This window comes from Ipomoea triloba, chromosome 5, assembly GCF_003576645.1.
Source record: "Ipomoea triloba cultivar NCNSP0323 chromosome 5, ASM357664v1".
NCBI lineage: Eukaryota > Viridiplantae > Streptophyta > Magnoliopsida > Solanales > Convolvulaceae > Ipomoea > Ipomoea triloba.
In genome coordinates, this window is record NC_044920.1 from 21,922,108 (window position 1) to 21,938,005 (window position 15,898).

Consider the following 15,898-nt stretch of genomic DNA (forward strand, 5'->3'; position numbering starts at 1 on the left):
TCCCAATCTTTAATATTTTTGCACCGAAGCTGCCGTGACAAGTGGCCGGAGATTTTTGTTGGTGGGTTCTTCCAATCCTCCTGCTACTGTGGGTTGGGGTAATGGAATCTTGGTCTGCAGGTTTGTGAATCTGTTTTGCTGGTTTGGGTTTTACGCAGTTTGGCCTCACTGGAAAAATGGAGATTCTGAAAGGAGAGACTAAATCAGATTCTCATCAATTCTCAATGGGGTTTGGGGAAGCATTATGAGATTGGTTCTTGAAAGCCTATGAAGTTTACATGTTTCTGCAACGTGTTAAAACTATGCATTCATTTACTAACAAGAAGCATTGGTAGTCCAACGATAATTGTCTTCCAAGCAATAGACTCGGGTTCTACTCCCTTATACATTATTAAAGTAAGGCAAAAACTTGTGTGAGATCATCTCACCGTGAGACGGGTCGGGTCGGGTCGGGTCAAGATGTAAACGTGTCATACTTATATGCTCAAATGTAATACTAATCAGGAATAAAAATTTTGTTACTTATACGGGTAAATGTAATACTTTTTCTCTTATAAGTAACAAAAATTGTATTCCTGATTAGTATTATATTTGAGCATATAAGTATGATATTTGCATATATAAGTGTGATATTTGCATGGTGATTCTACTCGACCCGTCTCACGAATAAGGATCCGTGAGACAGTCTCACACAAGTGTGACCCTTAAAGTAATTACATGTGGTTATGCACGTTTGTCAGGCCAATGTTATTCATACTTTTAAAACTTAGTAAATTACTCGTCTGAATTTTTTATTATATATTTAAATAATAAAATCAATGTTAAAATGTTAAACAATTCTAATATTTGAAAGTGTACATTTATTTGAAATTATAAGATTTGTATATTAGTGTTGAAATTGATTACATAAAAATTATAATAGGAAAAAAAAAAAGGAAATAGAAGGAAGAGCATAGCTAATTGTTACGGAGTATTATTTTAAATAACAAAAAAAAGAATTATAATCAAATGAGGGGAATCTCTATGTTTAGTTATCATAGTAAAATTAAAGTGTTAAATACATGTTGGTAATATGGACGTAATATGTGTATGTTTAATTTCATTTAATTACCACTGTAATACATTTGTTATATCATGGACCATGGTCCAAAAACGACACTATTTCATTAAGTAAAGAAACAGACGCCGTCACATACTAATGGAGCTTCGTAAATGAAACTATAGTTCATCTCAATTCTCAAATGATACTGCCTCACATTTGTTTTTATATTATCAAATGAAACTATAGTTATATCAAAATGAAAATGTAGTTATGTTGAAAGAAAACTGCAGTGTATATAAAATGAAACTTAATAACAGTTTCACATATTTACGTGTATATTGTCCAATGAAACTGTAGTTATATTGAAATGATATTGTAGTTGTGTTGAAAGGAAACTGAATAATAGTTTCATATATTTGAGTGTATAATTTCGAATGAAACTATAATTATATCGAAAAGAAACTGTAATTGTTTTGAAAGAAATTGCAGTGTATATAAAAATGAAACTGAATATGTTATACACATGGAGTTAACGGCGCAAAACGTAAGTTGTTTCTGCCGTTTATTTTCATTAATAAAAATGATGTCGTTTTGATGCACGGACTACCATGCATTGTGGACCAAGGTCCACAGTAAAATTTGCGAATGTATGATTTGTATATTTAATTTTTTATATGGGCAGGAAAATCCAATAAAATGAGATCGTTTTATTATGATTACTATATGGTAATTAATGAGTATATATTATTCTTAATTAATATTATGCTAACTAGTATTTCTACCCGTGCAATGCACGGAATGTATTTGTTATAACTGCATTGAGGAAGGAAAAAACATTTATGACTGCATTTTATATAAAAGAAAATAGGCGCGTGTAAACTATTAGAAAAATAAATTTGCTCATTTGGTCATTTTGGTTCTCCTACTCGATGTCTCAATTTGAGAAATTCTAATTTTTTTGAACTTGTAATCTCTCTCATATAATTTAAGATCTGCGTTTCTCAATTTGAGAAACCCTATTCCAAATTTGGTCTAGTCTACGAAGCATTGATGTATGTATACCCTATTAATTTCTCTGTCGTTTTTCCTTAATTTGAGAACACATGCACGAGTTATCATATAATTGAATCCATGTCTGTGTTTCTCAAATTGAGAAAACCCTAGTCTGGTTTCTCAAACTGATAAATTCAAAATTGAATTTCTTAGTATGAGAAAACGAAGTATGGAGTTTTAATGTATATACAGATAATAAAGAAAATAATAAGTCAAACAATATATAATGGAATTTAATTTTGGCTCTAACCTTGATATGTGGTCTTTTGCTTCTTCCTAGCCCTTAGAATTATTGATTCTGTGAGTTTCTTAATTTTGTTATTTATGTGAATTGTGAAAAAATGATGCTCAAAACAAAATTGAAAGCTCATAGTTAATTATTAGTTAAGTAATAGTTAATTAAATGGGTATTTCAAATTTGATTAAAGAGTTCAAGAACGAATGTCATAACCTAATTTATGTGGTCAGTGGCTTAAAGAAAAACATATATATCATTTATACCAAAATCTTAATTTGTTCAATATTCACAGATCATAGTGCTAAAGTTTTAGATTTTATTTTTATTAATATATAGCACAAATTAATAATTTTAATCTAGAATTGTATTACGAATAGAAAAGTAAAAAAGAAAAAATATTGTATTAGAAATTGTATACCACACCTTAATTTACAATTGTAGTACAAATAGAAATTGTATTACCATATTTTACAATATTATACAAACCTTAATAGTATATAAGTGTTTTGGGCAGGAAGTTAAAATGATGGATTTTGTTTTTATTAATAGTATAGATTACGTTGCATGGAAGTATTTTTTTTTTTTTGAAAATGCATGGAAGTATATTTATTGTATTATTACAATTAATAATTGTAATCTAGAATTGTATTACTAATAGAAAAGTAAAAAAGAATATATTGTATTATGAATTGTATTACCACATTGTAATAGACAATTGTAGTACGAATATGAATTGTATTACCATATTTTACAATATTAAGCAAACATTAATTGTATAAGAGTATTTTGGGAAGAAGTTAAAATGGAGGATTTTGTTTTTATGAATAGTATAGATTACGTTACAGGGAAGAATATGTACTATATTAATACGATTAGTAATTTAATCCTGAATTGTATTACGAATAGAAAAGTAAAAAAGAATATATTTTATTAGAAACTATATTACCACATTTAAAATACAATTGTAGTACGAATAGGAATTGGACTACCATATTGTATAATATTTCGCACACCTTAATTGTATGTGTGTGTTTTGCGCGGGAAGTTAAAATTGAATATTTTCTTTTTTTGTGAATAGTATAGATTATGTTGCAGGGAAGTATATTTACTGTATTATTACGATTAGTAATTTTAATCTAGAATTGTATTACGAATAGAAAATTAAAACAGAATATATTGTATTAGGAATTCTATTACCGCATTTTAATAGACAATTGTAGTACGGATAATAATTGTATTAACATATTTTACAATACTAAGCAAACCTTAACAGTATAGGAGTATTTTGTGCAGGAAGTTAAAATTGAGGATTTTATTTTTATTAATAGTATAGATTATGACGTCTATGTAATCTGAATAATTATGACAATTAAGGAGTATATATTATTTTTAAGGGAAAATGACACTTTCCCTCCTTAGTTATGTGTATATAGAAGTTTTTTTCCTTGAGTTATCCACTTTTTCCCCTCAATTATTTTGAAAGTGGCTGTGTTCTCCCTGTAATGTTAAATTGATATTTTTGCCCTTAAAATAACTATTTCATTTATTTTTCTTCTCTAACAAATTATTACTTATATGTATTGAAGACCACGGTTCGGTTGGAACCTAATCGAACACTGTAGTAATCGAACATAAATAGTATAGACGGTTATGGTTACAATTCAGAATCGGAAAAAATAAAATAAAATAATTATTGAATTTAGACTATTTTAAAAATAAGAAATAGATTATACAAAAATAAATAAATAAATAAATTTTGAATTGGCGGTTAAAAATCGAAATTGAAACCGAACCGATCCGATTTATCAAAATAAGTGTTTGATAATTTTCACCATATATGACTACGGTTTAATTCCGATTCATGGTTCAACAATTATTTTATTTTACTTTTCGGTTCTGAATCGTAACCAGAACCATCCACACCATTTCAATATGATTGCTACAATGTCCGGTTAGGGTCGAACTGAATCTTGGCCATGCATACATATAAGCAATAATTTGTTGGAGAAGAAAAATAAATGAAATAGTTATTTTTAAAGGCAAAAATGTAATTTAACACCACAAGGGGGAAAACCGTCACTTTAATAACTTGGGGGAAAAAGTGTCATTTTCCCTATTCTTAATAAAATAATATGTGTTTGTTTAATTCGTTTAATTATGGATGTAATATGTGTATGCTTAATTTTCTTTAATATGTTCATAATATGTGTATGCTTAATTTCCTTTAATATGTTCGTAATATGTGTATGTTTAATTTCCTTTAATTATGTCCGTAATATGTGTGCCATTAATTTCCTTAATTGATTAGATAAGATCTATATTACGGCAAGTATAAAAAAATAGTTTCATAAAAGTATAATGTGTGAATTAAAATCTATATTACGGAAATCAAAATATTTTGGACACTTGGTTTAAGCATAACATTAGAATTATAATCGGAATAAAAAACTTAATAAAATTCATTTCTCTTCTAATTTTAAAAAGTTATTTTTTTTTAATTTGTTAGGAAAGAATTACTTTTTCACGAAATTACAATTCTGAAACTCCCAATGATTTGCAATTAAATGGAATGTGGGAAGAAAAGTTACTACTACTATTATTATTATTATTATTATTATTATTATTATTATTATTATTATTATTATTACTACTACAGAGTATTATTATTGATTATTATTGTTGTTGTTGCTGATGTTACTATTGCTGTTGTTGTTGTTGTCTCATCCGTCCATATGATCAAAATAAATGTAAGTCTAAAAGCACATTTAAGATACAATTTTAATGATAAGGGCATCTCCATCAATTTTTTTTTCCTTTCATTTTACCTTCATTTTGTTAGCCTAATTGTTCCACATCATTATTTAATCTCTTCCATTATTTTTCTCTCCACTAATTCTCCAATTTCTCCTCATTTTATAGGTCTTAATCCAAAACATCATCTATTACTTTATTCGCTTTTACTATGATTTTAATTTCAAACATATAATTATAATTTCAATTGATTTTAAATCAACATAAATTTAAACAAATAAATTAAATACATTTGAATTAAAAAATAAATTTTAAAATTTCAAAACAAAAACAATGATGTTTTTTTTTAAAAAAAATGTAAAAAAAATCTATTTAAACTACTACTACTAATAATAATTCGTTTAACGGTAATTGTTTCTTTTTATATTGAAACATTAATGGTTGGAAACAAATTGTCCCCCACTATCACGCATGTGTTACTACTGCTGTTGCTGCTGTTATAATTCGTCAACGGTAATTGTTTCTTTTTATATTGAAACATTAATGGTGGGGGACAAAGTAACTGTCCCCTACTATCACACGTGCGTTACTAGTGCGATGTGTGCTTGGACACAAGCAATCTCGTTCCCCTTCTTTTTTCGGATAGAACTTTATCTATGAAGAATGGTTTTTTTCTTCCCTTTCATTTCTTCCTTTTAGAGATACCCTAAGACTATTATTTCACATGAATTTTCAAAACCTGTGATCCATACAATTGTAGTGGTTGTGTGTGTGTGTTAATATTAAATATTTTGAATTAATAGTTGTAAACTTGTAATATATACTTATACAATTGATCATATTCATACCGTGCAACGCATGGGCGATATAGTAATAGTAGTAGTGGTAATGTGATACGGGCATATCCACAGTAGAAGAGGGTGAAAATCAAGATATGAAAGATAGAGAAGAAACAACTCATACTGCTAGGCCAAAGAGGGAACGAAGGAAACCAGCATGGATGGCTGATTACATTTGTTAGACTAAGTCTATTCATAATAGGATAGTATAGTTTAGTCCCATTCTCCTGCTATCTATCTCTCTCTCTCTCTCTCTCTCTCTATTTCTCTCTCTGATTTTCCCCCTCTCATTCCGTCCTTGGAGTTCGCATCCACTCAAAGCGGTGCCGGCTTGGTACGAGTTCGTATCATAATGGTAGTGGTAGTGGTAGTGGTAGTGGTAATACTAATAATAATAGGGTAATAAATAATAGATCTATTTAAACTAATAATAATAATAATAATAATAATAATAATAATAATTCGTCAACGGTAATTAATTCGACAACTTTGTCCCCCACTATCACGTGTGCGTTACTAGTGGTGTGTACCTGGACATAGGCAATCTCCTTCCCTTTTTTTTCTTTTTTTTTTTCGGATAAAACTTTATCTATGTTGAATGTTTTTTTTTTCATCCCTTAATAATAATAATAATAATAATAATAATAATAATAATAATTCGTCAACGGTAATTGTTTCTTTTTATATTGACATTAATGGTGGGGGACAACTTTGTCCCCCACAATCACGTGTACGTTACTAGTGGTGTGTACCTGGACACATGCAATAAATTATACCGTACACCACGGCGCACATAGCAATGTGCACCACGTACGTAAAAGACATCGTTTTGAACATTGTAAACTAACCGTCCCTTTTTTTGGAAATCACATTTCTTGTTTCGGCCGGTCTGTTTATGTATGTTAATATTCTGTGTATTCTAGGTAATCTTTCTGTGTATTTCAGGCGATCATTCTGTGTATTCTAGGCAACCGTTATGTGTATTCATGTTAGTAACACATGTTGTGATGTGTTTGTGCATTCGAATGTTTAGGAGGATGAGTTCTGTGTATTTTGTGTCAATATTCTGTGTATTCATGTTATTAACATAGGTTGTGATGTGTTTGTGCATTCGAATGTTAGGAGGATGAGTTTTGTGTATTTTGTGTCAATATTCTGTGTATTCTGGGCAAATATTTTGTGTATTCTAGGCAAATGTTCTGTGTATTCTAGATAATGATTATGTGTATTATAGAGAATGAATTCCCTGGAGTCATTCGCGTCTGCATCCACTAACATTGAACCGCCGTCATTTTGGACCAGGAATGTGCACCGTGGTCCACGATATAACGATTGGACACAGGCAATCTCCTTCCCTTTTTTTTTTTTTTTCGGATAAAACTTTATCTACGGTGAATGTTTTTTTTTTTCCTCCCCTTCATCTCTTTCTTTTGGAGATACCTTAAGACTATTATTTCACATGAATTTTCAAAAATTGTGATCCATACAGTTGGTGTGTGTGTGTTCAAATGAAAACAATCCCTTGTGTGAAAAATAAGGATTGATATCAAGCATCATAAACTTTATAAAACAAACTTTGCTTTTTATTCCCTTAATTTTCAACAACACTCAATAGTTGACCTACCCAAATGGATAAATCAGATCGATTTTTTTTTTAAACCTAGGAGTATGTCTTCATATGAACTTCCCGTGTGTGTGTAAGCATGTGTGTATAAGCGTTTTTTGGTATTATAATAAAAATATTATTCTCAAAAATTCATAGCTATTACCATGGGCCTCGAGAAGGACTATTTCCCAAACAAAGTGAATAACTCATTTTCAGTAGTATTATTTTCCAAAAATGAAATATCTTTATCCATTTAAATGCCATTTTATTACAGATCTATTCACCTTTTTTTATGAGCAAACCATGTTGTAAGTTTAGGACACAAAAAAAATAAATTTAAATACAGAATTATTTTAAATATATGTTTAATTATTAAATAGAAGTGATAATAATAACTTATTATAAGTCTAAAATCTAAAATAACCTCGATTTTAAGCTCAACTAAAGATTAAGAAGACTTCATTATCACACTCCCAAGTGTGAACGGTACAAGACTTTCCGTTATCTGCCGTGACGGCCGATGATTTCGTCTTTTTCATTTTATGCTTTGAAATTTTAAATTTCAAATCTTCGCCCCCCATTAATAAAACCGCTTGGAACGCTCATGCTCAAACGGTCGAATTTCCATTTCCTTAAACTACTACACACACTCTCTCTCTCCTTCTCTATCTCTCTCTAGTCTAAGCTTCGTATGTCCGAAACCCAAATCCGAGTTTGAACGAACGACTCTCTCTCTGGCTTGCTCGGCAATCGAATTCCCACATCTTTGAGGTACATTCTCTGATCTAGTGCTGATTTTCTTCGTTGTCTCTGTGAAACTTTTGAACCAAAATCTGTAGCTTTTGTTTCTTTTTGGGATTTTTTGTTTTATTCAGTTTCTGAGTGATAATGAAGTCGTACTTTATGTACTTGTGTATTCCGATTTGGTGATACGGCTTCACCTGAGCTGTTTGAAGTCTCATTTTCTAAAATGAGCTCTGGATCTGGGTAGGGTTCCACTGATTAAGGAATTGTTGCTTGAAAATTGGATTTGGATTTGGATTTCCAAACAGAAATTCTTAAGAGCGGACTGGTACTTTTGGCAAGAAACAGTGGTGGAGCTGGAGATTTCCTAGGGTTTTCTCTGTAAAGAAATGGCTAAGCTCTTAATTGCTTATATTGAATATAAGTGTTAAATTGGATAAGTAGTAAGGTTCTGTTAGCGCAAGGATTAAACTTGCACTAAAGATTAGGTTATTCCTCTATAAAGAATGGGATTGATTTAATTGCTTTTTCTCATGGATTATGATAGTTTAACTGGATCATAGTATGCTTCTAAGTTCTTACAATAAAGTATATATTTTTAGTTTATATTTGCAGATCCCAACATTTCCAGCATGCCTAGCTCACAAGGGGATCCACTTTCACAAGTGGAAACAACGTGTGGTTCGCTGCTATATGAACTGCAGGTAATTGTAAATCTGTAATTACAGTTATGTTTCTTGTGTTTTTCTTCCCTTGCCTCGGTGAAAAACTCGCTGCTTTTGATTTGGCCTAGATAATATGGGATGAAGTAGGGGAATCTGATTCTGAAAGAGACAGAATGCTGCTTGAGCTTGAACAAGAATGCCTCGAGGTATACAGGAGAAAAGTAGACCAAGCGAACAAGTGCAGAGCTCAGCTAAGGCAGGCAATTGCAGATTCTGAAGCAGAACTTGCAGCTATTTGTTCTTCAATGGGGGAACGGCCAGTGCACATTCGGCAACAGGTAAGCACAACTAACTGGTCCCTTATAAATTTGCAGTTGATTTCTCAAATTTTTGGGCATTGAGTATATAACTGACATAATTAGGTCGAAGTCCCAATTAACTGAATCTGAATTGTTTTTAGAGAAAGGTAAATAACTTTTGGGATGATTAACTGCTCTAAAGGATTTTTACTCTGTTTATCAAAATTTAGTGTGAGCAAAACTTGAAAGGCCTAAAGGCAGAACTCAGAGCAATTATTCCGGAAATTGAGGAGATGAGGAAGAGGAAGTGTGAAAGGAAGAAGCAATTTGTTGAAACATTAGAGCAGATACAAAAGATCAAAAGTGAGATTCATAGGTCTGCTGGCAACCATTCTAGCAGTGCAGCAATGGATGAAAGTGATCTATCTTTAAGAAACCTTGAAGAGTTGCACCGAGAACTTCAGGCACTTCAGAAAGAAAAGGTACATTTCCTTTCTGCTGCAGCAGTATGATTATCTGCTAACCCCTCTTTGAAGTTTTTTGTTTTTGTTTTTTTCAATAACACCTTTTCTGGCCTGCAGACTGAACGCCTAAAGCAGGTAATGGACCATCTAGGTACTCTGAATTCATTGTGCTTGGTGCTTGGTATCGATTTCAAACATACCGTCACTGAGGTCCATCCAAGTCTTGGCCAATCTGAAGGAGCAAAGAACATTAGTGATGATACCATACAAGCTTTAGTTGTAGCAATCCAGAGACTGCGAGAAGTTAAAATACAAAGGATGCAACAGGTATATACAATATTGAATTTTTTTCTGGAGATACTTTAGCTCTGTGTATTATTGGAAGACATGGTTGACCTTTGAATTGTGACAATTCAATTGTCACAGGTGCAAGATCTTGCAACCTCAATGTTGGAGTTGTGGAATTTGATGGATACACCAGTTGAAGAGCAACAGATGTTTCAAAGTGTTACTTGTAAGATAGCTGCCTCAGAAGCTGAGATAACAGAGCCAAATATGCTCTCTGTGGAATTTATTGATTATGTGAGTAATTGACGTATCTTCTATTTTTGGAATTTTGGTGAGTTATATTGCCTTTATGTGACACTAACATGTTTCTCCTGTGATTAAGGTTGCAAGAGAAGTATCACGTTTGGAAGAGCTTAAAGCAAGCAAAATGAAGGAACTTGTTTTGAAAAAGAGATCAGAGCTAGAGGAGATCTGCCGAAAAACACATATACTTCCGGATTCAGATCACGCTATGAATGTTGTTATTGAAGCTATTGAATCAGGTATTTAAGTTTTAACTGGACTATATATAATAAATGAAATATCTATTTATGATGATATTAATACTAAGCTCTCTTTATTCCTTTTCTTTTGGAAAAGGAGCTGTTGATGCTGCTAGTGTGCTCGAGCAGATTGAGCTTCAAATAGCTCAAGTTAAAGAAGAAGCTTTTAGCAGGAAAGAAATACTTGAAAAGGTTGAAAAGTGGATGACTGCATGTGAGGAGGAGTGCTGGCTCGAGGAGTATAATAGGGTTCGTTTTCTTCATTTACTTGAACTAATTTGTTTACTTAATTGTGCATATCAATGCTAAACATCACTTTTGATTCACGCCCAGGATGATAATCGCTACAATGCTGGACGAGGTGCCCATCTTACCCTGAAACGTGCTGAGAAAGCTCGTGCTTTGGTTAATAAACTGCCAGGTACAAGTTTTGCTTGCAGTATTTTATATATACAAGGGATGCACAAAATGCTTGATTCTTCATATGGTTTGTTAAAAAATGTTTAACCGAATAACGCCTTCCATGTTTTTGTTGCTTAAACAGGAATGGTCGAGGCGCTGGCTTCGAAAACCAAGTCATGGGAAAATGAAAGGGGAATTGATTTCCTATATGATGGGGTATGATTGACCTTACCTCTTTGCTGTAAAAATTAAACTTAATTGGGAAATGCCTGAATGTGGTTTTACTTTCTGGTTATAGATTCGTCTTCTTTCGATGCTCGAGGAGTATAACATTCTAAGGCAAGAAAAAGAGCAGGAGCGCAAAAGGCAGAGGGTATGATTTCCTGGCCTGATCAGGCCACTAACACTATCTCAAAGAGAAAGCCATTGATCTGTTCATAATTATTACCTCTTTCTTTTAACCTCAGGATCAGAAGAAACTTCAGGGACAGCTGATAGCTGAACACGAGGCTATTTATGGATCAAAACCAAGTCCGATGAAGAACCAAACCAAGAAAGGTCCCCGTTTGTCTTGTGGTGGCGGGCAAAGTAACAGAAGGATGTCTGTTGGAGGCCTGCAGACTCCCAAACCCGAGATAATCCATCCCGCAAAAGCAACTCCCAATACTACCCGTCAAGCTAAGAAGACTGAGCGTGTTCTTCAGTATGATCCCCCGGTTGATGATGGGTTCTCAGCATTATCAGCAGGTATGGTATTCTTCTCTTTAGTTCTGTCAAATTATGTTTTCTTGGCCACCCATCACAGTATTCTCATTGGGTTCTGCTCACTTTAGGGAGGAGAGGTTTGGACATAGCTGGTCTTCCTATGATGAGGAGGCCATTTTCGCCCATTTCTTCAACAGATTCATCACGGTCCAATGCCACCAATGTCTTGGATGAGCTGAACAGAAAGCAACAACAACAACATAGCGAGATGGTTCAGAAAACACTGTCTACACCGGTGAAAACAATCCCAATCCCAAACCCCAATGTCGAAGAAGAGAATAGAACTCCAATGGCAATGCCAATTCCCATCCCGTCAACGCCATCAACCGTGACCATTCCCATGCAGACAGCCATAACGCCCGCCCCTCTCAGCGTTGTTCCATACAATGCTGCCAAGGCAATGGAAGAGACGGGCGAGGAGATCGAGTATTCGTTTGAAGAGAGGAGGGCTGGATTTGTTGTTCCAAGAGAGGAGGGCTGGATTTTTTGTTCCAAGACCTTGATGCTAGTCTGATGATGATACAAAGTATGTATACTGACTGTCTGTCATTTGTGGGTTCTGAATTTGGTGTAGTTGGTAGTGAATATGGGGTTGGTCTTGTGAAGCCAATTCTATTGGCTTCTTTTTATTTGTACATTGTCTGATTGTCTACGGCATTAAGCGTAGACTACTGGATAAGTCACATTTGTTCCATCTGTGCATTAAGCTGGTTTTGGTTTTCCCTTTTAATTTAATTTATTTTTCTATATTTATATTTATAGGATGTATGATGCTTAAAAAATATTTATATTCATTGATTATTATATTCGTTGATTATAATCAATGAATAATGGACACAAATTGTGTTAGGGGACCGTTTTACTCTTCCCATTCTATCTCCAACCGGCCTTTTGCAGTTCAAAATAATATGGTGAAGACTGAAGGGGACCTATCATTCAAGAAAAGTATAATATGGTGAAGCAAAAACCTTGTGCTCAAGAGAACAATGTTTTAAATTTAAGAAAATCAAACAATATTTTGATCATAAATAATTACAACTAAGAATTGTTATCATTATTTTGAGCATAATTCATTCATTACTATAATTTTAGTTATTTTCAAATATTTTGAGTATAAATTATTACTATATTAAAAACATAATTATTACCATTATTTCAATCAATACAAATATGAATCATTACCGCAATTTAAACATAAAATTAATATATAATATAATAAAATTTAAAATATCTACAATATGAAGATATTAAATTAAATAGAAAACTTCAATTCTATCAAATTAGAAGAACTTCGTCATATCTATATTTTGAATTTGAATTTTGAATTAACATGTTAATATTTTCTCTCTCTAAAATATATATATATATATATATATATATATATATATATATATATATATATAAACAGATGGTGAAATAAGAAATCAACAACTGCTTATCTTGTGCGATCCATTCTTATCTGAACGTAGACCGGTGTAGAGAGAATCAATCTAAGTATGAAAACCCCAATTAATGCTTTATACAAACTCTTCTCAATTGCCATTTCTTGTGAAATAAGTCTTCTTTATATATATATATATACTAGGTGCGCGCACTCCAAAACAATCCTTAGTGTTAATTCAACTAATCAGGGTACTCTCTTGTTATTTACCAAATATCCTCCAAGTGTCATTCTTGACAATTCATATAATAGTCTTTAAATTAGAACTTGTAATATTGCTGTAGCAATCACTCTAAGATAAGTTGTTGATTTATACCTCATCTTGATAGACTTATTGTTACGACATCTTAATCTAAAGTACACACTCAAACTAATTAGAGTGTTATAATCTAATGTGCCAAAAATTATGCCAATACATAGTTTTAGCAAAATACATTTATAACTAAGATTACTTCAAGAAGACTAATAGAGAAAAACTAGCAAAATAAATAAAAAAAAACTAGTAGTCACAAAGTCATCATCTTTGAAAGATAACTCTACTGAACATTAGAAGAGACAAAAATTAGTTAGTAGGTGTAGAATGTGAGAAGGCTAAATATGTCTTAGGAAATGCTAACTGAATGATAGATTTAATTTGGACAACAAAAGACATCCTCCTTGTCTACTAGCTAGAAAAGATCGAGCTATTAGATCCTAATACCAACACAATTTTAGAACATTCTATTATCTAGAGAAAAGTCAAATAAATACGTAGAACTTTTCATAAAACTCACCAATCATGTTGAAAAGGAGTATAAAGTCTAAAGGAAGTTAAAGTTACAAAAATGACACCAATAAACTAGGCAAGGTTATTGGATAAAGCTATAATCTAATAGAAAAAGTAAAAATGAGCAACAATTAGAAAAGTTCAAAAACGACCTAATTAAGTTTTCAACATATGCATTTAAATTTAAGTTAAAGAGAAGCGAATCTGAAGGAGAGAAGGTTGATGTGCATAGAAGTATAAACTACTAAGTGCAAAAACTCTTCCAAAAGCCTTAAAGAAAACAAATATCTAGGCACATTAAGCTTAAAGCTAGAATCCTTTATTCTCAAAGGATTTCACACTTTGTTGAAGAAAAAATATCAACTTAGAGGAGTTGGTTATAGTCTTGGAGAAGAATCGGGAGAAAACAAGCAAGAATAATGAGTGTTTGGTGATCAAACATTGTGAAGAGGTTAGTAATCAAATAGTAGGACTTAGTAAACACCTTGAAGCAGATTGGGTTTCTAGCTTGTATTCATTATTAGATTTGACTGCTTGCCATGCAAATATTTCAAACTAAATATCTTTCAAGCTATTTGTCAAACTATAATTTCTCAAAGGTAGATCGAACTAGTTGTGTTAATCCTAAAACTTGGTGAGCTAATTAAAGACTTTCATATGTGTATTTATTTTTTTTACAACACTAAAAACTCAACTCAGTTCATCAGGGCTGGTTTTTGATTTGCGGGGCCCTGTGCTAGTAACTAAGTGAGGTCCTATCAAAGTATAAATATACTGCGAATTGAAGAAAATTTGCAAAGAGAAAATATGCTAAAAACCTAATTTTGAGCCAATATAATCACAAATACATATACTAACTATTAAGTTAGGGTTGGACTAGGGGCCCCCAAAATTTTGGGACCCTGTGCGGTCGCACATCTTGCACGCCTTAAAATCCGGCCCTGCAGTTCATTCGACAAATTATACTGCAAAACAGGGATAAATGTTCATTTTTAATATATTGAATGTTCATTTTTTTTATGTATAGTACTGAATGTTCATTTTTTAAGTAGTATATTTAAAAATAAACCTTCAAAATATAAATGTTCAAAAAATAACACCTAGTGACCCAACATATAATGACTACTTTCATACTCATCAATTTACTTATGTGCATGTATGTGTATATATATATATATATATATAATTTCATATTTAATGCATAGACAATGACCTTCTTTCATTTTTATTTTTATTTTTATTTTTTATCCCTTATTTTTTATTCCATTATTCAAAAGTAAATGAGTAAAAGGGTAATAGATTTTGAAATAACTAAAGGATTGATTCCAATAGTACATAAATAGAGTATTTATATAGAGTAAGTACATAAATAAGGTACTTTTAGAATATTAAAAATTATCTTGTATTCATGGAAAGTAATTAAGTGATTATTGAAAGTATATTATTTTGTATTATTATATACTATTCAGTACATTAAAAATTCATTTTAGTATATAAAAAATGTAGGCTATATTCATGAAAAGGACTTTAATTGAGTATTGAAAATATATTATTTTATATATACTATAATGTACATTTAATATACAAATAATGTACTTTTAGTATATTAAAAATGTATCTTGTATTCATGATAAAAAAAAATTGCCCTTTAAGTCCACTCTTGTTCGTAAATTATTTGAAGCTAATTACAAAGTATATTATAATTTGTTTTACACAGTAATCAAACAAAAATTGTATTCAAAGTGTCTAATGCAATAATGATGTGTACAATGTAAATAATATATGGTAATTTTAAAGAATGAGTATATAACTTTTAAAATCTTTTCTTTTTATTTTTTATTCATTCAAAATTGAAAATTCTTTGTTCTGTTTTTAAAATATTGTATTGAATTTATATTGTAGAACAGGGTCCACATAGCATTATGAACTCTTGATCAAAACGATATCGTTTTGATATTTAAATTTTAACATGCATGTTCTGTAGTTTTCCGTT

At 31.4% G+C, this 15,898-nt stretch overlaps 1 protein-coding gene across 2 annotated transcripts; it reads left to right on the forward strand.

The window, feature by feature from the left end:
* Positions 1 to 8,157: 8,157 nt before the first annotated feature.
* Positions 8,158 to 12,445, forward strand: LOC116019198 (65-kDa microtubule-associated protein 3). Of its 2 annotated transcripts, none has more exons than XM_031259342.1 (13): positions 8,158 to 8,300; positions 8,876 to 8,977; positions 9,067 to 9,276; positions 9,468 to 9,719; positions 9,819 to 10,028; positions 10,128 to 10,283; positions 10,372 to 10,531; positions 10,629 to 10,780; positions 10,865 to 10,952; positions 11,076 to 11,149; positions 11,232 to 11,306; positions 11,401 to 11,680; positions 11,767 to 12,445. In XM_031259342.1, the coding sequence occupies exons 2-13, from the start codon at positions 8,906 to 8,908 to the stop codon at positions 12,210 to 12,212; spliced, it is 2,175 nt and encodes a 724-aa protein (XP_031115202.1). In that variant the 5' UTR covers positions 8,158 to 8,300; positions 8,876 to 8,905; the 3' UTR covers positions 12,213 to 12,445. The 2 variants fall into 2 exon arrangements, with proteins under 2 accessions (XP_031115202.1, XP_031115203.1); XM_031259343.1 differs by having other exon boundaries at positions 8,889 to 8,977.
* The last annotated feature ends 3,453 nt before the right edge of the window (positions 12,446 to 15,898 follow it).

Coding starts and splice junctions, on each gene's coding strand:
- LOC116019198 (XM_031259342.1), top strand. CDS start 8,906: ATGCCTAGCTCACAAGGGGATCCACTTTCACAAGTGGAAACAACGTGT. Junction 9,277..9,467: donor CAGTGCACATTCGGCAACAG/GTAAGCACAACT, acceptor ATCAAAATTTAG/TGTGAGCAAAACTTGAAAGG. Junction 11,681..11,766: donor GTTCTCAGCATTATCAGCAG/GTATGGTATTCT, acceptor TGCTCACTTTAG/GGAGGAGAGGTTTGGACATA.